Here is a 26,946-nt window from a genome sequence, read left to right on the forward strand (position 1 = left end):
TAGGGATGTAACAATAAAGACTATTAATGATAGAGACATGGTTGACTTCACCGTGACTAGGGATGTAACAATAAAGACTATTAATGATAGAAACATGGTTGACTTCACCGTGACTAGGGATGTAACAATAAAGACTATTAATGATAGAAACATGGTTGACTTCACCGTGACTAGGGATGTAACAATAAAGACTATTAATGATAGAAACATGGTTGACTTCACCATGACTAGGGATGTAACAATAAAGACTATTAATGATAGAAACATGGTTGACTTCACCATGACTAGGGATGTAACAATAAAGACTATTAATGATAGAAACATGGTTGACTTCACCATGACTAGGGATGTAACAATAAAGACTATTAATGATAGAAACATGGTTGACTTCACCATGACTAAGGATGTAACAATAAAGACTATTAATGATAGAAACATGGTTGACTTCACCATGACTAGGGATGTAACAATAAAGACTATTAATGATAGAAACATGGTTGACTTCACCGTGACTAGGGATGTAACAATAAAGACTATTAATGATAGAAACATGGTTGACTTCACCGTGACTAGGGATGTAACAATAAAGACTATTAATGATAGAAACTTGGTTGACTTCACCATGACTAGGGATGTAACAATAAAGACTATTAATGATAGAAACATGGTTGACTTCACCATGACTAGGGATGTAACAATAAAGACTATTAATGATAGAAACATGGTTGACTTCACCATGACTAGGGATGTAACAATAAAGACTATTAATGATAGAAACATGGTTGACTTCACCGTGACTAGGGATGTAACAATAAAGACTATTAATGATAGAAACATGGTTGACTTCACCGTGACTAGGGATGTAACAATAAAGACTATTAATGATAGAAACATGGTTGACTTCACCGTGACTAGGGATGTAACAATAAAGACTATTAATGATAGAAACTTGGTTGACTTCACCATGACTAGGGATGTAACAATAAAGACTATTAATGATAGAAACATGGTTGACTTCACCGTGACTAGGGATGTAACAATAAAGACTATTAATGATAGAAACATGGTTGACTTCACCATGACTAGGGATGTAACAATAAAGACTATTAATGATAGAAACATGGTTGACTTCACCATGACTAGGGATGTAACAATAAAGACTATTAATGATAGAAACATGGTTGACTTCACCGTGACTAGGGATGTAACAATAAAGACTATTAATGATAGAAACATGGTTGACTTCACCGTGACTAGGGATGTAACAATAAAGACTATTAATGATAGAAACATGGTTGACTTCACCATGACTAGGGATGTAACAATAAAGACTATTAATGATAGAAACATGGTTGACTTCACCATGACTAGGGATGTAACAATAAAGACTATTAATGATGAACCTCCGGAGGGTTGGTATTACAGTTTAAAATGAAAAATGGTAACTGCCCTTTAAAGAACTCAAATGCAAACATGTAAACAAGAGTTATTAGGGATGAACAGTTAATTGAATTTGTATTTCAATTATGGCTTGTGATGATGATGAAAATATAATCATGAAAAGAATAAAAAGGATGCATGGCAATTCCAGAGCTAGTGAGGGAGGAGCACAGGATGTCACCATTGTTGCTACCGTGCCTCATCAATAATGGCAATCTTTAAGCAGCCCACAATTCCATTACCATTACGATAAAAGAACTACCAGGCCATTAAAACGTATTAATGCAACTTTAATTTATGTATATTGATGCAGTTTTACTTTTCTTTTTGTTTGACTAAATAAGCGTTTATCCCTCGCAACTTTCAAAAACAAGACATTCGTAATAAAAAACAGTTAAATTAATTCCCACATTTATTAAATCAATGAATATGTGTCCAAAACTGGAAAATAAGTGCCCTAAAATACATTTGACTACATTCATTTTGACGCAAAAAAGCATCCATTCTGTGGTGGTTGAAAAAAATAAACGGTAAAAAACAGAATAAAAAAAAAATGAAAAAGTGAAAAATTGAATTGTATTGTTTTTACATTGTACTTGTTATTTAAATCTATTGTTATTTCTAATAATCTTATCTTTTTACTTGTTTATTTGTTACTGATTTGTATCAGTTTAGACTTCTATGGTTAACAAACCAGTGCAAATAACAATCAATGTCTGCCTAACGACAGTTGGACAAATGATTTGAAGGGACAGAAATCTTGGGACACTATTTTTGGGAATGCATGTAGATGTATCTCCTAACATATTAGCTGTTTTACATCAATCATTCGCTTCCTTCTGACGGACCATAGTATCATCCAGCACCATGTGGTATCATGTAGTATCATGTGGTATCATCCAGCACCATGTGGTATCATGTGGTATCATCCAGCACCATGTGGTATCATGTAGTATCATGTGGTACCATGTAGTATCATGTGGTATCATCCAGCACCATGTGGTATCATGTAGTATCATGTGGTATCATGTAGTATCATCCAGCACTATGTGGTATCATGTAGTATCATGTGGTATCATCCAGTACCATGTGGTAGCATGTACTACCATGTGGTATTATTTAGTATCATCCAGCACCATGTGGTATCATGTGGTATCTTGTAGTATCGCTGACCTTACCTTGCTTATAACAGTGATGATGTCGTCCTCATGAAAGCTCAGCTCATCTTCATTTGTGGACTCATAAGCAAAGGTGGCCTTGCAGAGCTCTTTAGCTTCAATAAAGCAAGAGTACTACAAGTTATTCATAAATGCAGTAAAAATACATGTACTACAAGTTCTTCATAAATGCAGTAAAAATACATGTACTACAAGTAAAAAATACAGTGCATCCGTACAGTGCAAGTACAAACGTTTGTATTTATAGCGCTTCACATTTGGTTATGTTACAGCCTTATTGCAAAATGGAATAGATGCAGTTTGCACAAACAATAGTCCATAAAGACAAAGTCAAAAGGCAAATCACATACACAAGTATTGACATAATTACAACTCAAGTCTTTTATCTGACTTGGCACACCTTACAGTATCTTTGGCCCATTCCTCTCCAGCTCCATCATGATAGATGACAAGTGTTGCTTTTCATCCAGAGTGTCTCTGTACATTGCTGCATTCATCTTTCCTGACTAGTCATTGTGCAACTTTAACAACCTCCAGTCCTTTCTTTACTCCTCAAGCTGAAAACAATAATAGCCACATCCAGTTCCAGTCTGACTACTTGAACAAAATAAAGGTTTCCAAAAAGTACCTTACACAAGCATAATGTCATTAAAGCACTTTTACACGCTTTGACCTCAAATATTGGTCACAATTGTCCAAAGATGTATTGCACCAACACATGTGAGGATTTTTGCATTGAATTAACAAACATTTATACAATTTAATGACACACTATGTTGGTCAAATAAGTGTGAAAAGTAACAAACGGAATTAAAAACAAAACAGAAAAACTGAATTGTATTGTTTTTATACATTTCCATTGTTATTTAAATGTCTTGTGTAGTCCATCCATCTATTTTATACCGCTTGTCCCTTTTGGGGTTGCTGGAGCCTATCCCAGCTGCATTCAGATTGAAGGCATGGTACACCCTGGACAAGTCACCACCTCATCAACACAGACAACATTCACACACTCGGGACCATTTAGTGTTGACAATCAACCTATCCCCAGGTGCATGTCTTTGGAGGTGGGAGGGGCCTATCCCCAGGTGCATGTCTTTGGAGGTGGGAGGAGCCTATCCCCAGGTGCATGTCTTTGGAGGTGGGAGGAGCCTATCCCCAGGTGCATGTCTTTGGAGGTGGGAGGAGCCTATCCCCAGGTGCATGTCTTTGGAGGTGGGAGGAGCCTATCTCCAGGTGCATGTCTTTGGAGGTGGGAGGAGCCTATCCCCAGGTGCATGTCTTTGGAGGTGGGAGGAGCCTATCCCCAGGTGCATGTCTTTGGAGGTGGGAGGAGCCTATCCCCAGGTGCATGTCTTTGGAGGTGGGAGGAGCCTATCTCCAGGTGCATGTCTTTGGAGGTGGGAGGAACCTATCCCCAGGTGCATGTCTTTGAAGGTGGGAGGAGCCTATCCCCAGGTGCATGTCTTTGGAGGTGGGAGGAACCTATCCCCAGGTGCATGTCTTTGGAGGTGGGAGGAGCCTATCCCCAGGTGCATGTCTTTGGAGGTGGGAGGAACCTATCCCCAGGTGCATGTCTTTGGAGGTGGGAGGAGCCTATCCCCAGGTGCATGTCTTTGGAGGTGGGAGGAACCTATCCCCAGGTGCATGTCTTTGGAGGTGGGAGGAGCCTATCCCCAGGTGCATGTCTTTGGAGGTGGGAGGAACCTATCCCCAGGTGCATGTCTTTGGAGGTGGGAGGAGCCTATCCCCAGGTGCATGTCTTTGGAGGTGGGAGGAAGCCGGAGTAGAACCCACACAGTCACGGGGAGAACATGCAAACTCCACAAGAAAGACCCTGAGCCCGGCCGGGGATGGAACCCAGGACCTTTGCATTGTGAAGCACACGCACTAACCCCTGTGCCACCGTGCTGCCCGTGTTGTGGTTTATTCCTTACTAATTTTCTATGTGTTTAACTGAATACAAAGTTGAGTTTTGGTGGTAGAATAATTACTAATGTTCCAAATGAATGAATAATCATGTAATCGTATTTACAATATCAACCAAAATAATCTTGATTATTATTTTCACCATAATTGCCCAGCCCTTGTCAGCATTGTTTGAGCCTAGTGAAAAATAAAATGAGCAGTTGTTAAAGCAAAGCCAAATACGTGTGGAACAGGTGCTTTAATGCTGTTGGTGTGGGACAACATAGGTTAAGGGAGGTCCCACAAGAAGAACAGGTGCTTTAATGCTGTTGGTGTGGGACAACATAGGTTAAGGGAGGTCCCACAAGAAGAAGAACAGGTGCTTTAATGCTGTTGGTGTGGGACAACATAGGTTAAGGGAGGTCCCACAAGAAGAACAGGTGCTTTAATGCTGTTGGTGTGGGACAACATAGGTTAAGGGAGGTCCCACAAGAAGAACAGGTGCTTTAATGCTGTTGGTGTGGGACAACATAGGTTAAGGGAGGTCCCACAAGAAGAACAGGTGCTTTAATGCTGTTGGTGTGGGACAACATAGGTTAAGGGAGGTCCCACAAGAAGAACAGGTGCTTTAATGCTGTTGGTGTGGGACAACATAGGTTAAGGGAGGTCCCACAAGAAGAACAGGTGCTTTAATGCTGTTGGTGTGGGACAACATAGGTTAAGGGAGGTCCCACAAGAAGAACAGGTGCTTTAATGCTGTTGGTGTGGGACAACATAGGTTAAGGGAGGTCCCACAAGAAGAACAAGTGCTTTAATGCTGTTGGTATGGGACAACATAGGTTAAGGGAGGTCCCACAAGAAGAACAGGTGCTTTAATGCTGTTGGTGTGGGACAACATAGGTTAAGGGAGGTCCCACAAGAAGAACAGGTGCTTTAATGCTGTTGGTGTGGGACAACATAGGTTAAGGGAGGTCCCACAAGAAGAAGAACAGGTGCTTTAATGCTGTTGGTGTGGGACAACATAGGTTAAGGGAGGTCCCACAAGAAGAACAGGTGCTTTAAAGGCCTACTGAAACCCACTACTACCGACCACGCAGTCTGATAGTTTATATATCAATGATGAAATCTTAACATTATAACACATGCCAATACGGCCGGGTTAACTTATAAAGTGACATTTTAAATTTGCCGCTAAACTTCCGGTTCGAAACGCCTCTGAGGATGACGTATGCGTGTGACGTAGCCCGGCGAACACGGGTATGCCTTCCACATTGAAGCCGATACGAAAAAGCTCTGTTTTCATTTCATAATTCCACAGTATTCTGGACATCTGTGTTCGTGAATCTGTTTCAATCATGTTCATTGCATTATGGAGAAGGAAGCCGAGCAAGCAAAGAAGAAAGTTGTCGGTGCGAAATGGACGTATTTTTCGAACGTAGTCAGCCACAACAGTACACAGCCGGCGCTTCTTTGTTTACATTCCCGAAAGATGCAGTCAAGATGGAAGAACTCGGATAACAGAGACTCTAACCAGGAGGACTTTTGATTTGGATACACAGACGCCTGTAGAGAACTGGGACAACACAGACTCTTACCAGGATTACTTTGATTTGGATGACAAAGACGCAGACGTGCTACTGTGAGTATGCAGCTTTGGCTTTTTTTTGCGTATGTACGTAACTTTTTTAAAATATATAAGCTTTATGAACCTTGGGTTAGGTGAACGGTCTTTTGGGCTGAGTGATTGTGTGTGTTGATCATGTGTTTGAATTGTATTGGCGTGTTCTATGGAGCTAGGAGCTAGCAGAGGAGCTAGGAGCTAGCATAACACGTACCGTACCGTACGTGCGCGTCACGTACGTAACTTTTTAAAAATATATAAGCTTTATGAACCTTGGGTTAGGTGAACGGTCTTTTGGGCTGAGTGATTGTGTGTGTTGATCGGGTGTTTGAATTGTATTGGCGTGTTCTATGGAGCTAGGAGCTAGCAGAGGAGCTAGGAGCTAGCATAACAAACACGCAGGTGTTATTATGCAGGATTAATTTGTGGCATATTAAATATAAGCCTGGTTGTGTTGTGGCTAATAGAGTATATATATGTCTTGTGTTTATTTACTGTTGTAGTCATTCCCAGCTGAATATCAGGTACCGTGAGTATGCAGCCTTGGCTGCTAAACATTCGATAACTTGACCGTATGTGCGCGTCACGTACGTAACTTTTTAAAAATATATAAGCTTTATGAACCTTGGGTTAGGTAAACGGTCTTTTGGGCTGAGTGATTGTGTGTGTTGATCAGGTGTTTGAATTGTATTGGCGTGTTCTATGGAGCTAGGAGCTAGCAGAGGAGCTAGGAGCTAGCATAACAAACACGCAGGTGTTTTTATGCAGGATTAATTTGTGGCATATTAAATATAAGCCTGGTTGTGTTGTGGCTAATAGAGTATATATATGTCTTGTGTTTATTTACTGTTGTAGTCATTCCCAGCTGAATATCAGGTCACCCCCGGCTCTCACAGCATCTTCCCTATCTGAATAGCTTCAACTCCCCACTAGTCCTTCACTTGCACTTTACTCATCCACAAATCTTTCATCCTCGCTCAAATTAATGGGGAAATTGTCGCTTTCTCGGTCCGAATCTCTCTCACTTCATGCGGCCATCATTGTAAACAATAGGGAACTTTGCGTATATGTTCAACTGACTACGTCACGCTACTTCCGGTAGGTGCAAGCCTTTTTTTTATCAGATACCAAAAGTTGCAATCTTTATCGTCGTTGTTCTATACTAAATCCTTTCAGCAAAAATATGGCAATATCGCGAAATGATCAAGTATGACACATAGAATAGATCTGCTATCCCCGTTTAAATAAAAAAAATTCATTTCAGTAGGCCTTTAATGCTGTTGGTGTGGGACAACATAGGTTAAGGGAGGTCCCACAAGAAGAAGAACAGGTGCTTTAATGCTGTTGGTGTGGGACAACATAGGTTAAGGGAGGTCCCACAAGATGAAGAACAGGTGCTTTAATGCTGTTGGTGTGGGACAACATAGGTTAAGGGAGGTCCCACAAGAAGAACAGGTGCTTTAATGCTGTTGGTGTGGGACAACATAGGTTAAGGGAGGTCCCACAAGAAGAACAAGTGCTTTAATGCTGTTGGTGTGGGACAACATAGGTTAAGGGAGGTCCCACAAGAAGAACAAGTGCTTTAATGCTGTTGGTGTGGGACAACATAGGTTAAGGGAGGTCCCACAAGAAGAACAAGTGCTTTAATGCTGTTGGTGTGGGACAACATAGGTTAAGGGAGGTCCCACAAGAAGAAGAACAGGTGCTTTAATGCTGTTGGTGTGGGACAACATAGGTTAAGGGAGGTCCCACAAGAAGAAGAACAGGTGCTTTAATGCTGTTGGTGTGGGACAACATAGGTTAAGGGAGGTCCCACAAGAAGAACAGGTGCTTTAATGCTGTTGGTGTGGGACAACATAGGTTAAGGGAGGTCCCACAAGAAGAAGAAGTCAGAGCACCGTCTTTTCTTCAGCTGTTTTTAATTATTTTTGAAGGTTATTTATTATTATTGAGAAATCCACAATTCTGTGGAATAAACAGCTTATTTATTGAATTGAAAGTAATGGAAAATGAAAACTGTAATCAACCTTAACCTTTAAGCTACATGAATCATGACCATTACCTTCATGTTATGTTTGATGGCCTTCGTGCCCTCAAGAGGTTGACCACACTCTTCCTAAAATGACTATATTCCAGGCCGGGTTACAATAGTTATTTTACACTTGTGTTCATTTGCTACCTTGGCACATGTCCTGAATGGCCCTCTGAAGTTGCAAATTCCCCGTCCTCTGCCAGGACCCATTCAGGGGCTGCACAGTCCATCTTGTCTATTGACAAGTCAAGTCATGTTTCTGAATGATTAGTTCCAGTACCACCAACATGGTGCTCTCCACAAGAAAGTCCAAACACTGCCCATTAGTGTTTTGGAAGAGAATGACAAGTCAGCCCCAACAGAAGAACTATAAAGCAACTGTCAGAGGAGACAAGTTGTGTGACGCAGGAGAGTATAGACCTCAATCTGTGTCTCATCACACCAGAGAATTTACTTTCTCATGGTCTGAGAGTCTTTCGGGTGAGAAATGGTTCTGTCTGGTCACTCTACCATACAGGCCTGATTGGTGGTTGTCCTTCTGGAACAGACCTGGGCATTGTACGGCCCGCGGGCCGCATCCGGCCCTTTGCGCATCCCTGTCCGGCCCGCGTGAGGCCAATCAAAAATTTCAAAATAAATTTCAAAAAGTATCTATGTCGAGTGTGCAATACAACGGTGCTGCTTTTGTTTTGAAAAGCGTTATTTGTATTACTTCCGTGTGGACGTATGCGCGTGTGCGATTGTGAGTGAATTGAACGGCGCAATAACAAATTACAAAATAAAGTTTAAAAAACATCTATGTCGTGCGCGCAATACAACTGTGCTGCTTTTATTTTGAAATGTGTTATTCATGCCATATGTCCGGGGGGAACCTGTGAGTGCAGGTGCACAGCGACAAGTGATGAGACGCTAAAAAAAAGAAAAGTTGATGACGAATGGCGTGTTTTGGACTGGCAAGTATTTCTTTACATAAATTAATGGTAAAGCCGTGTGCTTAATTTGTGGTACACAGCTTGCTGTGTTTAAAGAATATCATTTTAATCGCCACTACACGAAGAAACACGAGGGAAAATACCGGAATGTGTCTGATGAAGCGCGCGCAAGGGAGGCTGATGCGTTGATGGTAAAACTGCAAACCCAACAAGGACTTTTTGCCATATTTCACACCCCCAGAGATGCAGCCGTCAGGACAAGTTTCGTCATTTCTCACAAAAGCGCCAGAAAAAGTAAGGCGTTTTCTGACGGAGAGTTTATTAAGGAGTGCTTATTGGACTTTGTTGCGCTGTATGCCCGGAGACTTAGACTGTTTTTCGCTAACTTTGGATGATATCTGCGATGTACGTGACACCTCCAGCTGCTCTTCTTCTTACGTGGGATAACTGCAGACTTTCAAATCACGGAGTAGGTGGCAGCCATGCAGTCAATTAAAGAGATAACCACAGGTAATGACTTGTTCACATAGGTAAATGCGTGTTTGGACATGTTAGGACTGAAATGGGACAAGCTGGCAGGTGTTACAATCCAATCCAATCCACTTTATTTATATAGCACATTTAAACAACAAAATGTTTCCAAAGTGCTGCACAACAATATTAAAAACAATATTCAAATATTATCCTTAGCTCCACCAATGACTGAATAAAAAGAAAAAACAATTACATATAAAACCAATATAAAAAACAATATAAAATAAATATGATTAAAAACTATTTTTAACAACAGATGGTTGTCCAAATCTGATGGGGAAAAATGTTGGACAATGCAGGATAAAGTGACCATCAAAAGCAATCTGCTTTTGTATAAAGTTAAGTGAGGTTAAATTAAATTATTATTATTATTATTAATTATTATTATTATTATCATCATTATTATTTATCTTACGGTATATCAAAAATAATATTGAGCAAAATTTAATTGAAATATTGTCGTGTGGCCCTCCAGCAGTGCTCGGGTTGCTTATGCGGCCCCCGGTGAAAATTAATTGCCCACCCCTGTTCTGGAAGGTTCTCCTCTCTCCACAGAGGAATGCTGTAGTTCTGACAGAGTGACCATCAGGTTCTTGGTCACCTCCCTGACTAGACTAAGATGAATGCAGCAATGTACAGAGATATCTTGGATGAAAAGTAACTGGCAGACTAGTCAGGATGGAGGGAAAGATGAATGCAGCAATGTATGGAGACATCCTGGATGAAAACCAACACTTCATCCAACCTGAAGGAGCTTGAGAGGTGCTGCAAAGAGGAAACTGATAGGTGTGCCAAGTTTGTGGCATCATATTCAAAAAGACTTGAGGTGTAATTGCTGCCAACTAAGTATTGAGCAAAGGCTGTCAATACTTACAGTATGTACGTGTGAATAATTACTTTTGTTTATCTTAAATACATTTGCAAAAATAAAAACCTTTCCACATTGTCATTATGGGATATTGTCTGTAGAATTCTAAGAAAAAAAATGCATTTATTCCATTTTTGTAACAATGCCAGTTGTGACTTGACTTGAAATAGTTGAAGCAGGACTCATATTAGTGTGAGGTGGTTTACCTTTGGCATTGCTATCTCCATCTTAATGTGTTGAAGCAGGACTCATATTAGTGTGAGGTGGTTTACCTTTGGCATTGCTATCTCCATCTTAATGTGTTGAAGCAGGACTCATATTAGTGTGAGGTGGTTTACCTTTGGCATTGCTATCTCCATCTTAATGTGTTGAAGCAGGACTCATATTAGTGTGAGGTGGTTTACCTTTGGCATTGCTATCTCCATCTTAATGTGTTGAAGCAGGACTCATATTAGTGTGAGGTGGTTTACCTTTGGCATTGCTATCTCCATCTTAATGTGTTGAAGCAGGACTCATTAGTGTGAGGTGGTTTACCTTTGGCATTGCTATCTCCATCTTAATGTGTTGAAGCAGGACTCATATTAGTGTGAGGTGGTTTACCTTTGGCATTGCTATCTCCATCTTAATGTGTTGAAGCAGGACTCATATTAGTGTGAGGTGGTTTACCTTTGGCATTGCTATCTCCATCTTAATGTGTTGAAGCAGGACTCATATTAGTGTGAGGTGGTTTACCTTTGGCATTGCTATCTCCATCTTAATGTGTTGAAGCAGGACTCATATTAGTGTGAGGTGGTTTACCTTTGGCATTGCTATCTCCATCTTAATGTGTTGAAGCAGGACTCATTAGTGTGAGGTGGTTTACCTTTGGCATTGCTATCTCCATCTTAATGTGTTGAAGCAGGACTCATATTAGTGTGAGGTGGTTTACCTTTGGCATTGTTATCTCCATCTTAATGTGTTGAAGCAGGACTCATATTAGTGTGAGGTGGTTTACCTTTGGCATTGCTATCTCCATCTTAATGTGTTGAAGCAGGACTCATATTAGTGTGAGGTGGTTTACCTTTGGCATTGTTATCTCCATCTTAATGTGTTGAAGCAGGACTCATATTAGTGTGAGGTGGTTTACCTTTGGCATTGCTATCTCCATCTTAATGTGTTGAAGCAGGACTCATATTAGTGTGAGGTGGTTTACCTTTGGCATTGCTATCTCCATCTTAATGTGTTGAAGCAGGACTCATATCAGTGTGAGGTGGTTTACCTTTGGCATTGCTATCTCCATCTTAATGTGTTGAAGCAGGACTCATTAGTGTGAGGTGGTTTACCTTTGGCATTGCTATCTCCATCTCCTCGCTGTACTTCTGTCATGTTGGTAAAGGCAGCTTTTGCGGCTGATGGGAATGAAGGACTTGGCTAAAATGAAGCAGAAGGTAAACATGGAAATGGTTTACTGGACATGTGGAGAAGTTCTGTCTGTTGTTTTTGAAAGAAAAGAGTGAAAAAAGTCATAATGTTATTGTCATGTAAATGATCATGTTTGCACAAGAAGGTGGCAGATACAGAAGTGTCATTCAGGCTTCCTGTTCCACTCAGGGTTGAATTCAAAGTCTCCCTATTAAACCACCAGTGCCTCCATGGAAATGCCCCCCTCTACCAGTGCCTCCATGGAAATGCCCCCCTCTACTAGTGCCTCCATGGAAATGCCCCCCTCTACCAGTGCCTCCATGGAAATGCCCCCCTCTACCAGTGCCTCCATGGAAATGCCCCCCTCTACCAGTGCCTCCATGGAAATGCCCCCCTCTACCAGTGCCTCCATGGAAATGCCCCCCTCTACCAGTGCCTCCATGGAAATGCCCCCCTCTACCAGTGCCTCCATGGAAATGCCCCCCTCTACTAGTGCCTCCATGGAAATGCCCCCCTCTACCAGTGCCTCCATGGAAATGCCCCCCTCCACCTCAAAAAACTACTCACCCCCAAATCCTCCACACGACACCTCCGCTCCGGACAGAATAACCTCCTCCAACCTCCGAGGACAAAGCTACGAACAATGGGAGACCGTGCTTTCTTCTCTGCCGCTCCCAGTCTGTGGAACGCTCTCCCTGACCACCTGAGGGCACCACAGACTGTGGATGCTTTTAAAAAAGGCTTAAAACCCCTTCTTTTTTTAAAAAAAAAGCCTTTTTTTAGATATATGCATACTAGTTTTAGCTATTTGGCTGTTCTAGTTTTTATTTGTGTTTATTTTTTATTATCTTTTTATTTTTTTAATACACTGTAGCACTTTGAGTTTGTTTACGCAATGTAAAGTGCTTTTTACAAATAAAATCTATTATTATTATTATTATTATTATTTACTAAGCTCTTATTTCTTCTCTTGGCACTCTAGAAGAAACTCTGCTAGGAGTTCATACTTGCTGTAACCTGCTTCCATTTACACTTCTTAAACTTTACTAAGCTCTTATTTCTTCTCTTGTTTCAAGCTAGCTTAGCGATTAGCTTGCTTACTCCTGCTTGTACTTGTTTAGTGTCGCCCTCCAGTCCTTTAGTGATGATAAGAATTATAGTTGATTTTCCGCAAAAAAAGATGGTCAACTTAGCGTAGCAGCTCTGCACAGTTAGCTCCTTAGCACATTTGTGGCAGCTTCCTGCGGTCAGCAGGTGTGAATGGATGTTGAAAGTAGCTTACCACCACCAGGTGTGAATGAATGATGAAAGTATCTTGCCACCAGCAGGTGTGAATGAATGATGAAAGTAGCTTACCACCACCAGGTGTGAATGAATGATGAAAGTAGCTTACCACCACCAAGTGTGAATGAATGATGAAAGTATCTTACCACCAGCAGGTGTGAATGAATGTTGAAAGTAGCTTACCACCAGCAGGTGTGAATGAATGATGAAAGTAGCTTACCACCAGCAGGTGTGAATGAATGATGAAAGTAGCTTACCACCAGCAAGTGTGAATGAATGATGAAAGTAGCTTACCACCAGCAGGTGTGAATGAATGATGAAAGTAGCTTACCACCAGCAGGTGTGAATGAATGATGAAAGTAGCTTACCACCAGCAGGTGTGAATGAATGATGAAAGTAGCTTACCACCAGCAGGTGTGAATGAATGATGAAAGTAGCTTACCACCAGCAGGTGTGAATGAATGATGAAAGTAGCTTACCACCAGCAGGTGTGAATGAATGATGAAAGTAGCTTACCACCAGCAGGTGTGAATGAATGATGGCTTCTCACTTCTCTGTGAAGCGCTCTGAGTGTCTAGAACAGCGCTCTATAAATCTAATCCATGATTATTATTACTACAGTTCTAACTTATATCTGTCAGTAAAGTCGCTATGAAAACACTAAAAACTACCGCTTAAACAAAAAAAGCGGGGAGAAGACACTGTCCAAGTGGAGGCACGTAAATAAGACGGCACATTCTGAAGAGAATGTCAGAAACATTTAGAGCAAAGAAGCAGCATTACATGTTATGTAGACCACAAGGAAGTCTTTTACTTTTACAAAATAATCATAATATGATCACCTGAATGCGCCCTATAATCCGGTGGGCCCTATGGTTGTAAAAATACAGTACTGGAGAAGCAAGCTAGCACTAGCCAGCCTAAGTGCTAGGATAAAAATACAAGAGCCATTAACCTCTTTCCCCATTAAGAAGCCACATTGCCCAATCTAAAGTTGGAGGATGTAATCACAGTACAAGTAAGATGTTCAACATTAAACCTGCATCAGACAACCAGCTGTCCTCCAAAGAAGCCACATTCCCCAATCTAAAGTTGGAGGATGTAATCACAGTACAACTAAGATGTAACTAACATTAAACCTGCATCAGACAACCAGCTGTCCTCCAAAGAAGCCACATTCTTCAATCTAAAGTTGGAGGATGTAATCACAGTACAAGTAAGATGTAACTAACATTAAACCTGCATCAGACAACCAGCTGTCCTCCATAGAAGCCACATTCTTCAATCTAAAGTTGGAGGATGTAATCACAGTACAACTAAGATGTAACTAACATTAAACCTGCATCAGACAACCAGCTGTCCTCCATAGAAGCCACATTCTTCAATCTAAAGTTGGAGGATGTAATCACAGTACAACTAAGATGTAACTAACATTAAACCTGCATCAGACAACCAGCTGTACTCCATAGAAGCCACATTCTTCAATCTAAAGTTGGAGGATGTAATCACAGTACAAGTAAGATGTAACTAACATTAAACCTGCATCAGACAACCAGCTGTACTCCAAAGAAGCCACATTCCCCAATCTAAAGTTGGAAGATGTAATCACAGTACAAGTAAGATGTAACTAACATTAAACCTGCATCAGACAACCAGCTGTCCTCCAAAGAAGCCACATTCTTCAATCTAAAGTTGGAGGATGTAATCACAGTACAACTAAGATGTTCAACATTAAACCTGCATCAGACAACCAGCTGTCCTCCAAAGAAGCCACATTCTTCAATCTAAAGTTGGAGGATGTAATCACAGTACAACTAAGATGTAACTAACATTAAACCTGCATCAGACAACCAGCTGTCCTCCAAAGAAGCCACATTCTTCAATCTAAAGTTGGAGGATGTAATCACAGTACAAGTAAGATGTAACTAACATTAAACCTGCATCAGACAACCAGCTGTACTCCATAGAAGCCACATTCTTCAATCTAAAGTTGGAGGATGTAATCACAGTACAACTAAGATGTAACTAACATTAAACCTGCATCAGACAACCAGCTGTCCTCCATAGAAGCCACATTCTTCAATCTAAAGTTGGAGGATGTAATCACAGTACAAGTAAGATGTAACTAACATTAAACCTGCATCAGACAACCAGCTGTCCTCCAAAGAAGCCACATTCCCCAATCTAAAGTTGGAGGATGTAATCACAGTACAACTAAGATGTAACTAACATTAAACCTGCATCAGACAACCAGCTGTCCTCCAAAGAAGCCACATTCCCCAATCTAAAGTTGGAGGATGTAATCACAGTACAAGTAAGATGTAACTAACATTAAACCTGCATCAGACAACCAGCTGTCCTCCATAGAAGCCACATTCTTCAATCTAAAGTTGGAGGATGTAATCACAGTACAAGTAAGATGTAACTAACATTAAACCTGCATCAGACAACCAGCTGTCCTCCAAAGAAGCCACATTCTTCAATCTAAAGTTGGAGGATGTAATCACAGTACAAGTAAGATGTAACTAACATTAAACCTGCATCAGACAACCAGCTGTCCTCCAAAGAAGCCACATTCCCCAATCTAAAGTTGGAGGATGTAATCACAGTACAACTAAGATGTAACTAACATTAAACCTGCATCAGACAACCAGCTGTACTCCAAAGAAGCCACATTCTTCAATCTAAAGTTGGAAGATGTAATCACAGTACAAGTAAGATGTAACTAACATTAAACCTGCATCAGACAACCAGCTGTCCTCCAAAGAAGCCACATTCTTCAATCTAAAGTTGGAAGATGTAATCACAGTACAAGTAAGATGTAACTAACATTAAACCTGCATCAGACAACCAGCTGTCCTCCAAAGAAGCCACATTCTTCAATCTAAAGTTGGAGGATGTAATCACAGTACAAGTAAGATGTAACTAACATTAAACCTGCATCAGACAACCAGCTGTCCTCCAAAGAAGCCACATTCTTCAATCTAAAGTTGGAAGATGTAATCACAGTACAAGTAAGATGTAACTAACATTAAACCTGCATCAGACAACCAGCTGTCCTCCATAGAAGCCACATTCTTCAATCTAAAGTTGGAGGATGTAATCACAGTACAACTAAGATGTAACTAACATTAAACCTGCATCAGACAACCAGCTGTCCTCCAAAGAAGCCACATTCTTCAATCTAAAGTTGGAGGATGTAATCACAGTACAAGTAAGATGTAACTAACATTAAACCTGCATCAGACAACCAGCTGTCCTCCATAGAAGCCACATTCTTCAATCTAAAGTTGGAGGATGTAATCACAGTACAAGTAAGATGTAACTAACATTAAACCTGCATCAGACAACCAGCTGTCCTCCATAGAAGCCACATTCTTCAATCTAAAGTTGGAGGATGTAATCACAGTACAACTAAGATGTAACTAACATTAAACCTGCATCAGACAACCAGCTGTCCTCCAAAGAAGCCACATTCTTCAATCTAAAGTTGGAGGATGTAATCACAGTACAAGTAAGATGTAACTAACATTAAACCTGCATCAGACAACCAGCTGTCCTCCAAAGAAGCCACATTCCCCAATCTAAAGTTGGAAGATGTAATCACAGTACAAGTAAGATGTAACTAACATTAAACCTGCATCAGACAACCAGCTGTCCTCCAAAGAAGCCACATTCCCCAATCTAAAGTTGGAGGATGTAATCACAGTACAACTAAGATGTAACTAACATTAAACCTGCATCAGACAACCAGCTGTCCTCCAAAGAAGCCACATTCTTCAATCTAAAGTTGGAGGATGTAATCACAGTACAAGTAAGATGTAACTAACATTAAACCTGCATCAGACAACCAGCTGTACTCCATAGAAGCCACATTCTTCAATCTAAAGTTGGAGGATGTAATCACAGTACAAGTAAGATGTAACTAACATTAAACCTGCATCAGACAACCAGCTGTCCTCCAAAGAAGCCACATTCCCCAATCTAAAGTTGGAAGATGTAATCACAGTACAAGTAAGATGTAACTAACATTAAACCTGCATCAGACAACCAGCTGTCCTCCAAAGAAGCCACATTCTTCAATCTAAAGTTGGAGGATGTAATCACAGTACAACTAAGATGTTCAACATTAAACCTGCATCAGACAACCAGCTGTCCTCCAAAGAAGCCACATTCCCCAATCTAAAGTTGGAGGATGTAATCACAGTACAACTAAGATGTAACTAACATTAAACCTGCATCAGACAACCAGCTGTCCTCCAAAGAAGCCACATTCTTCAATCTAAAGTTGGAGGATGTAATCACAGTACAACTAAGATGTAACTAACATTAAACCTGCATCAGACAACCAGCTGTCCTCCAAAGAAGCCACATTCCCCAATCTAAAGTTGGAGGATGTAATCACAGTACAAGTAAGATGTAACTAACATTAAACCTGCATCAGACAACCAGCTGTACTCCATAGAAGCCACATTCTTCAATCTAAAGTTGGAGGATGTAATCACAGTACAACTAAGATGTAACTAACATTAAACCTGCATCAGACAACCAGCTGTCCTCCATAGAAGCCACATTCTTCAATCTAAAGTTGGAGGATGTAATCACAGTACAAGTAAGATGTAACTAACATTAAACCTGCATCAGACAACCAGCTGTCCTCCAAAGAAGCCACATTCCCCAATCTAAAGTTGGAGGATGTAATCACAGTACAAGTAAGATGTAACTAACATTAAACCTGCATCAGACAACCAGCTGTCCTCCATAGAAGCCACATTCTTCAATCTAAAGTTGGAGGATGTAATCACAGTACAACTAAGATGTAACTAACATTAAACCTGCATCAGACAACCAGCTGTCCTCCATAGAAGCCACATTCTTCAATCTAAAGTTGGAGGATGTAATCACAGTACAACTAAGATGTAACTAACATTAAACCTGCATCAGACAACCAGCTGTACTCCATAGAAGCCACATTCTTCAATCTAAAGTTGGAGGATGTAATCACAGTACAAGTAAGATGTAACTAACATTAAACCTGCATCAGACAACCAGCTGTCCTCCAAAGAAGCCACATTCCCCAATCTAAAGTTGGAAGATGTAATCACAGTACAAGTAAGATGTAACTAACATTAAACCTGCATCAGACAACCAGCTGTCCTCCAAAGAAGCCACATTCTTCAATCTAAAGTTGGAGGATGTAATCACAGTACAACTAAGATGTTCAACATTAAACCTGCATCAGACAACCAGCTGTCCTCCAAAGAAGCCACATTCTTCAATCTAAAGTTGGAGGATGTAATCACAGTACAACTAAGATGTAACTAACATTAAACCTGCATCAGACAACCAGCTGTCCTCCAAAGAAGCCACATTCTTCAATCTAAAGTTGGAGGATGTAATCACAGTACAAGTAAGATGTAACTAACATTAAACCTGCATCAGACAACCAGCTGTACTCCATAGAAGCCACATTCTTCAATCTAAAGTTGGAGGATGTAATCACAGTACAACTAAGATGTAACTAACATTAAACCTGCATCAGACAACCAGCTGTCCTCCATAGAAGCCACATTCTTCAATCTAAAGTTGGAGGATGTAATCACAGTACAAGTAAGATGTAACTAACATTAAACCTGCATCAGACAACCAGCTGTCCTCCAAAGAAGCCACATTCCCCAATCTAAAGTTGGAGGATGTAATCACAGTACAACTAAGATGTAACTAACATTAAACCTGCATCAGACAACCAGCTGTCCTCCAAAGAAGCCACATTCCCCAATCTAAAGTTGGAGGATGTAATCACAGTACAAGTAAGATGTAACTAACATTAAACCTGCATCAGACAACCAGCTGTCCTCCATAGAAGCCACATTCTTCAATCTAAAGTTGGAGGATGTAATCACAGTACAAGTAAGATGTAACTAACATTAAACCTGCATCAGACAACCAGCTGTCCTCCAAAGAAGCCACATTCTTCAATCTAAAGTTGGAGGATGTAATCACAGTACAAGTAAGATGTAACTAACATTAAACCTGCATCAGACAACCAGCTGTCCTCCAAAGAAGCCACATTCCCCAATCTAAAGTTGGAGGATGTAATCACAGTACAACTAAGATGTAACTAACATTAAACCTGCATCAGACAACCAGCTGTACTCCAAAGAAGCCACATTCTTCAATCTAAAGTTGGAAGATGTAATCACAGTACAAGTAAGATGTAACTAACATTAAACCTGCATCAGACAACCAGCTGTCCTCCAAAGAAGCCACATTCTTCAATCTAAAGTTGGAAGATGTAATCACAGTACAAGTAAGATGTAACTAACATTAAACCTGCATCAGACAACCAGCTGTCCTCCAAAGAAGCCACATTCTTCAATCTAAAGTTGGAGGATGTAATCACAGTACAAGTAAGATGTAACTAACATTAAACCTGCATCAGACAACCAGCTGTCCTCCAAAGAAGCCACATTCTTCAATCTAAAGTTGGAAGATGTAATCACAGTACAAGTAAGATGTAACTAACATTAAACCTGCATCAGACAACCAGCTGTCCTCCATAGAAGCCACATTCTTCAATCTAAAGTTGGAGGATGTAATCACAGTACAACTAAGATGTAACTAACATTAAACCTGCATCAGACAACCAGCTGTCCTCCAAAGAAGCCACATTCTTCAATCTAAAGTTGGAGGATGTAATCACAGTACAAGTAAGATGTAACTAACATTAAACCTGCATCAGACAACCAGCTGTCCTCCATAGAAGCCACATTCTTCAATCTAAAGTTGGAGGATGTAATCACAGTACAAGTAAGATGTAACTAACATTAAACCTGCATCAGACAACCAGCTGTCCTCCATAGAAGCCACATTCTTCAATCTAAAGTTGGAGGATGTAATCACAGTACAACTAAGATGTAACTAACATTAAACCTGCATCAGACAACCAGCTGTCCTCCAAAGAAGCCACATTCTTCAATCTAAAGTTGGAGGATGTAATCACAGTACAAGTAAGATGTAACTAACATTAAACCTGCATCAGACAACCAGCTGTCCTCCAAAGAAGCCACATTCCCCAATCTAAAGTTGGAAGATGTAATCACAGTACAAGTAAGATGTAACTAACATTAAACCTGCATCAGACAACCAGCTGTCCTCCAAAGAAGCCACATTCCCCAATCTAAAGTTGGAGGATGTAATCACAGTACAACTAAGATGTAACTAACATTAAACCTGCATCAGACAACCAGCTGTCCTCCAAAGAAGCCACATTCTTCAATCTAAAGTTGGAGGATGTAATCACAGTACAAGTAAGATGTAACTAACATTAAACCTGCATCAGACAACCAGCTGTACTCCATAGAAGCCACATTCTTCAATCTAAAGTTGGAGGATGTAATCACAGTACAAGTAAGATGTAACTAACATTAAACCTGCATCAGACAACCAGCTGTCCTCCAAAGAAGCCACATTCCCCAATCTAAAGTTGGAAGATGTAATCACAGTACAAGTAAGATGTAACTAACATTAAACCTGCATCAGACAACCAGCTGTCCTCCAAAGAAGCCACATTCTTCAATCTAAAGTTGGAGGATGTAATCACAGTACAACTAAGATGTTCAACATTAAACCTGCATCAGACAACCAGCTGTCCTCCAAAGAAGCCACATTCCCCAATCTAAAGTTGGAGGATGTAATCACAGTACAACTAAGATGTAACTAACATTAAACCTGCATCAGACAACCAGCTGTCCTCCAAAGAAGCCACATTCTTCAATCTAAAGTTGGAGGATGTAATCACAGTACAACTAAGATGTAACTAACATTAAACCTGCATCAGACAACCAGCTGTCCTCCAAAGAAGCCACATTCCCCAATCTAAAGTTGGAGGATGTAATCACAGTACAAGTAAGATGTAACTAACATTAAACCTGCATCAGACAACCAGCTGTACTCCATAGAAGCCACATTCTTCAATCTAAAGTTGGAGGATGTAATCACAGTACAACTAAGATGTAACTAACATTAAACCTGCATCAGACAACCAGCTGTCCTCCATAGAAGCCACATTCTTCAATCTAAAGTTGGAGGATGTAATCACAGTACAAGTAAGATGTAACTAACATTAAACCTGCATCAGACAACCAGCTGTCCTCCAAAGAAGCCACATTCCCCAATCTAAAGTTGGAGGATGTAATCACAGTACAACTAAGATGTAACTAACATTAAACCTGCATCAGACAACCAGCTGTCCTCCAAAGAAGCCACATTCCCCAATCTAAAGTTGGAGGATGTAATCACAGTACAACTAAGATGTAACTAACATTAAACCTGCATCAGACAACCAGCTGTCCTCCATAGAAGCCACATTCTTCAATCTAAAGTTGGAGGATGTAATCACAGTACAACTAAGATGTAACTAACATTAAACCTGCATCAGACAACCAGCTGTCCTCCAAAGAAGCCACATTCTTCAATCTAAAGTTGGAGGATGTAATCACAGTACAAGTAAGATGTAACTAACATTAAACCTGCATCAGACAACCAGCTGTCCTCCAAAGAAGCCACATTCCCCAATCTAAAGTTGGAGGATGTAATCACAGTACAACTAAGATGTAACTAACATTAAACCTGCATCAGACAACCAGCTGTACTCCAAAGAAGCCACATTCTTCAATCTAAAGTTGGAAGATGTAATCACAGTACAAGTAAGATGTAACTAACATTAAACCTGCATCAGACAACCAGCTGTCCTCCAAAGAAGCCACATTCTTCAATCTAAAGTTGGAAGATGTAATCACAGTACAAGTAAGATGTAACTAACATTAAACCTGCATCAGACAACCAGCTGTACTCCATAGAAGCCACATTCTTCAATCTAAAGTTGGAGGGTGTAATCACAGTACAACTAAGATGTAACTAACATTAAACCTGCATCAGACAACCAGCTGTCCTCCATAGAAGCCACATTCTTCAATCTAAAGTTGGAGGATGTAATCACAGTACAAGTAAGATGTAACTAACATTAAACCTGCATCAGACAACCAGCTGTCCTCCATAGAAGCCACATTCTTCAATCTAAAGTTGGAGGATGTAATCACAGTACAACTAAGATGTAACTAACATTAAACCTGCATCAGACAACCAGCTGTCCTCCAAAGAAGCCACATTCTTCAATCTAAAGTTGGAGGATGTAATCACAGTACAAGTAAGATGTAACTAACATTAAACCTGCATCAGACAACCAGCTGTCCTCCAAAGAAGCCACATTCCCCAATCTAAAGTTGGAAGATGTAATCACAGTACAAGTAAGATGTAACTAACATTAAACCTGCATCAGACAACCAGCTGTCCTCCAAAGAAGCCACATTCCCCAATCTAAAGTTGGAGGATGTAATCACAGTACAACTAAGATGTAACTAACATTAAACCTGCATCAGACAACCAGCTGTCCTCCAAAGAAGCCACATTCTTCAATCTAAAGTTGGAGGATGTAATCACAGTACAACTAAGATGTAACTAACATTAAACCTGCATCAGACAACCAGCTGTCCTCCAAAGAAGCCACATTCCCCAATCTAAAGTTGGAGGATGTAATCACAGTACAAGTAAGATGTAACTAACATTAAACCTGCATCAGACAACCAGCTGTACTCCATAGAAGCCACATTCTTCAATCTAAAGTTGGAGGATGTAATCACAGTACAACTAAGATGTAACTAACATTAAACCTGCATCAGACAACCAGCTGTACTCCATAGAAGCCACATTCTTCAATCTAAAGTTGGAGGATGTAATCACAGTACAAGTAAGATGTAACTAACATTAAACCTGCATCAGACAACCAGCTGTCCTCCATAGAAGCCACATTCTTCAATCTAAAGTTGGAGGATGTAATCACAGTACAACTAAGATGTAACTAACATTAAACCTGCATCAGACAACCAGCTGTCCTCCAAAGAAGCCACATTCTTCAATCTAAAGTTGGAGGATGTAATCACAGTACAAGTAAGATGTAACTAACATTAAACCTGCATCAGACAACCAGCTGTCCTCCAAAGAAGCCACATTCCCCAATCTAAAGTTGGAAGATGTAATCACAGTACAAGTAAGATGTAACTAACATTAAACCTGCATCAGACAACCAGCTGTCCTCCAAAGAAGCCACATTCCCCAATCTAAAGTTGGAGGATGTAATCACAGTACAACTAAGATGTAACTAACATTAAACCTGCATCAGACAACCAGCTGTCCTCCAAAGAAGCCACATTCTTCAATCTAAAGTTGGAGGATGTAATCACAGTACAACTAAGATGTAACTAACATTAAACCTGCATCAGACAACCAGCTGTCCTCCAAAGAAGCCACATTCTTCAATTTAAAGTTGGAGGATGTAATCACAGTACAAGTAAGATGTAACTAACATTAAACCTGCATCAGACAACCAGCTGTCCTCCAAAGAAGCCACATTCCCCAATCTAAAGTTGGAGGATGTAATCACAGTACAAGTAAGATGTAACTAACATTAAACCTGCATCAGACAACCAGCTGTACTCCATAGAAGCCACATTCTTCAATCTAAAGTTGGAGGATGTAATCACAGTACAACTAAGATGTAACTAACATTAAACCTGCATCAGACAACCAGCTGTACTCCATAGAAGCCACATTCTTCAATCTAAAGTTGGAGGATGTAATCACAGTACAAGTAAGATGTAACTAACATTAAACCTGCATCAGACATTCAGCTGTCCTCCAAAGAAGCCACATTCCCCAATCTAAAGTTGGAGGATGTAATCACAGTACAAGTAAGATGTAACTAACATTAAACCTGCATCAGACAACCAGCTGTCCTCCAAAGAAGCCACATTCTTCAATCTAAAGTTGGAGGATGTAATCACAGTACAAGTAAGATGTAACTAACATTAAACCTGCATCAGACAACCAGCTGTCCTCCAAAGAAGCCACATTCCCCAATCTAAAGTTGGAGGATGTAATCACAGTACAACTAAGATGTAACTAACATTAAACCTGCATCAGACAACCAGCTGTCCTCCATAGAAGCCACATTCTTCAATCTAAAGTTGGAGGATGTAATCACAGTACAACTAAGATGTAACTAACATTAAACCTGCATCAGACAACCAGCTGTCCTCCAAAGAAGCCACATTCTTCAATCTAAAGTTGGAGGATGTAATCACAGTACAAGTAAGATGTAACTAACATTAAACCTGCATCAGACAACCAGCTGTCCTCCATAGAAGCCACATTCTTCAATCTAAAGTTGGAGGATGTAATCACAGTACAACTAAGATGTAACTAACATTAAACCTGCATCAGACAACCAGCTGTCCTCCAAAGAAGCCACATTCCCCAATCTAAAGTTGGAGGATGTAATCACAGTACAAGTAAGATGTAACTAACATTAAACCTGCATCAGACAACCAGCTGTCCTCCAAAGAAGCCACATTCCCCAATCTAAAGTTGGAGGATGTAATCACAGTACAAGTAAGATGTAACTAACATTAAACCTGCATCAGACAACCAGCTGTCCTCCATAGAAGCCACATTCTTCAATCTAAAGTTGGAGGATGTAATCACAGTACAAGTAAGATGTAACTAACATTAAACCTGCATCAGACAACCAGCTGTCCTCCATAGAAGCCACATTCTTCAATCTAAAGTTGGAGGATGTAATCACAGTACAACTAAGATGTAACTAACATTAAACCTGCATCAGACAACCAGCTGTCCTCCATAGAAGCCACATTCTTCAATCTAAAGTTGGAAGATGTAATCACAGTACAACTAAGATGTTCAACATTAAACCTGCATCAGACAACCAGCTGTACTCCATAGAAGCCACATTCTTCAATCTAAAGTTGGAGGATGTAATCACAGTACAACTAAGATGTAACTAACATTAAACCTGCATCAGACAACCAGCTGTACTCCAAAGAAATATCACAACAGGAAGTGAATTTAACACGTTTTTTCTCATCATTAAAAAAACACTAACACTAGTAGAAAATATTCACTCCCAAAAAATAATATGGCACTTAATTATCCAGAGCAATATAATTATATAACATATGTCTTCTGCCAAGAAAGTCTAGTGTGTACTCACTCTTGTCTAATTTTGAATGTTGTGTGCAAAAAAAAGCAGAGTAAAAACATGTAACCATCAAATAATTACACTCACGGTGTCCTTTTTCTCTTCTGTTTCCAAGTTGGGTATTCGGATTCTTGATTTTAAAGAGCCATCTTTGAAAATATTCCCATAACCGATACGTTGGACTTTCTTGGGCTGCAGAATAGCACCATTGCCTGCAGCGGACTGGCTGCTGTCTACACCACCTCCATCTGTGGAACAAATGTACTCTGTCATGCTTTCCCTGAACAAATGTACATTGTCATGCTTTCCCTGAACAAATGTACTTTGTCATGCTTTCCCTGAACAAATGTACATTGTCATGCTTTCCCTGAACAAATGTACTTTGTCATGCTTTCCCTGAACAAATGTACATTGTCATGCTTTCCCTGAACAAATGTACATTGTCATGCTTTCCCTGAACAAATGTACATTGTCATGCTTTCCCTGAACAAATGTATATTGTCATGCTTTCCCTGAACAAATGTACTCTGTCATGCTTTCCCTGAACAAATGTACTCTGTCATGCTTTCCCTGAACAAATGTACATTGTCATGCTTTCCCTGAACAAATGTACATTGTCATGCTTTCCCTGAACAAATGTACATTGTCATGCTTTCCCTGAACAAATGTACATTGTCATGCTTTCCCTGAACAAATGTACATTGTCATGCTTTCCCTGAAGCTACTAACAATGGCACCACTCCTAACATTTCAAACTGCTCATAATCAATCTAAAGTTGTGCTTACTTAAAGAACAGAAACACGTACAACAACTTCTCTGCTCTGAACTTTGAACAACAATACATGTGCAGCTCCATCTAGTGTTGCTTTAATGAGCTGCACACAAGCATGTACTCATCCATACCAGCATCATCTGCTGTGGTCTCGTTCACGTCGCCATTGTCTTTGCTGGGATCCACTTCTTTTACAAAGTTAGACGGGAAGAGTCCTGACTTGTTGTTTAGGACTCCACTCCACCAGCCCTCTTCAACCTGCACAACACATTCAACTCATAGTTGGATCATTTCTCTCTGTATTCCTTCAGCACTGAAATACAATGAATGGAAGAAACCTGTGGTTGACGGCAACACCCACTAAACTCTACTTGGTTAAGTCACAACTACAAAGACCAATAAAACATTATTTAACAGCTCACCAAAAATAATATTTTCTAGCAAAGCATATGGTTAGGTAGTGTGTAAAATACCTCTTCAGTGACGTCCACAATGTCCCCCACTTTCAGCTCCAGCTCATCTTCATTCACTGGCTGATAGTCATACAAGGCTCTGCACAGTCTCTTCTTGGGCTCTGTGGAAATAACTGATAGTCATACAAGGCTCTGCACAGTCTCTTCTTGGGCTCTGTGGAAATAACTGATAGTCATACAAGTCTCTGCACAGTCTCTTCTTGGGCTCTGTGGAAATAACTGATAGTCATACAAGTCTCTGCACAGTCTCTTCCTGGGCTCTGTGGAAATAACTGATAGTCATACAAGGCTCTGCACAGTCTCTTCCTGGGCTCTGTGGAAATAACTGATAGTCCACAGAGTCTCTTCTTGGGCTCTGTGGAAATAAAGAGTTGACATGTTCATACG

General features: G+C 40.3%; 1 protein-coding gene across 1 annotated transcript in view; it reads right to left on the reverse strand.

Moving 5' to 3' along the window:
• Positions 1–26,946, reverse strand: part of LOC133645995 (CD2-associated protein-like) — a 146,332-nt gene that overhangs the window by 88,557 nt on the left and 30,829 nt on the right. The window contains exons 4-8 of the mRNA XM_062040918.1: positions 26,560–26,660; positions 26,218–26,344; positions 25,401–25,561; positions 11,836–11,923; positions 2,619–2,713 (exon numbers count right to left, since the gene is read on the reverse strand). Coding sequence (XP_061896902.1) covers positions 2,619–2,713; positions 11,836–11,923; positions 25,401–25,561; positions 26,218–26,344; positions 26,560–26,660 — 572 coding nt within the window. The remainder of the gene's footprint in view (positions 1–2,618; positions 2,714–11,835; positions 11,924–25,400; positions 25,562–26,217; positions 26,345–26,559; positions 26,661–26,946) is intronic.

Source organism: Entelurus aequoreus, linkage group LG03, assembly GCF_033978785.1.
Source record: "Entelurus aequoreus isolate RoL-2023_Sb linkage group LG03, RoL_Eaeq_v1.1, whole genome shotgun sequence".
Taxonomy (NCBI): domain Eukaryota; kingdom Metazoa; phylum Chordata; class Actinopteri; order Syngnathiformes; family Syngnathidae; genus Entelurus; species Entelurus aequoreus.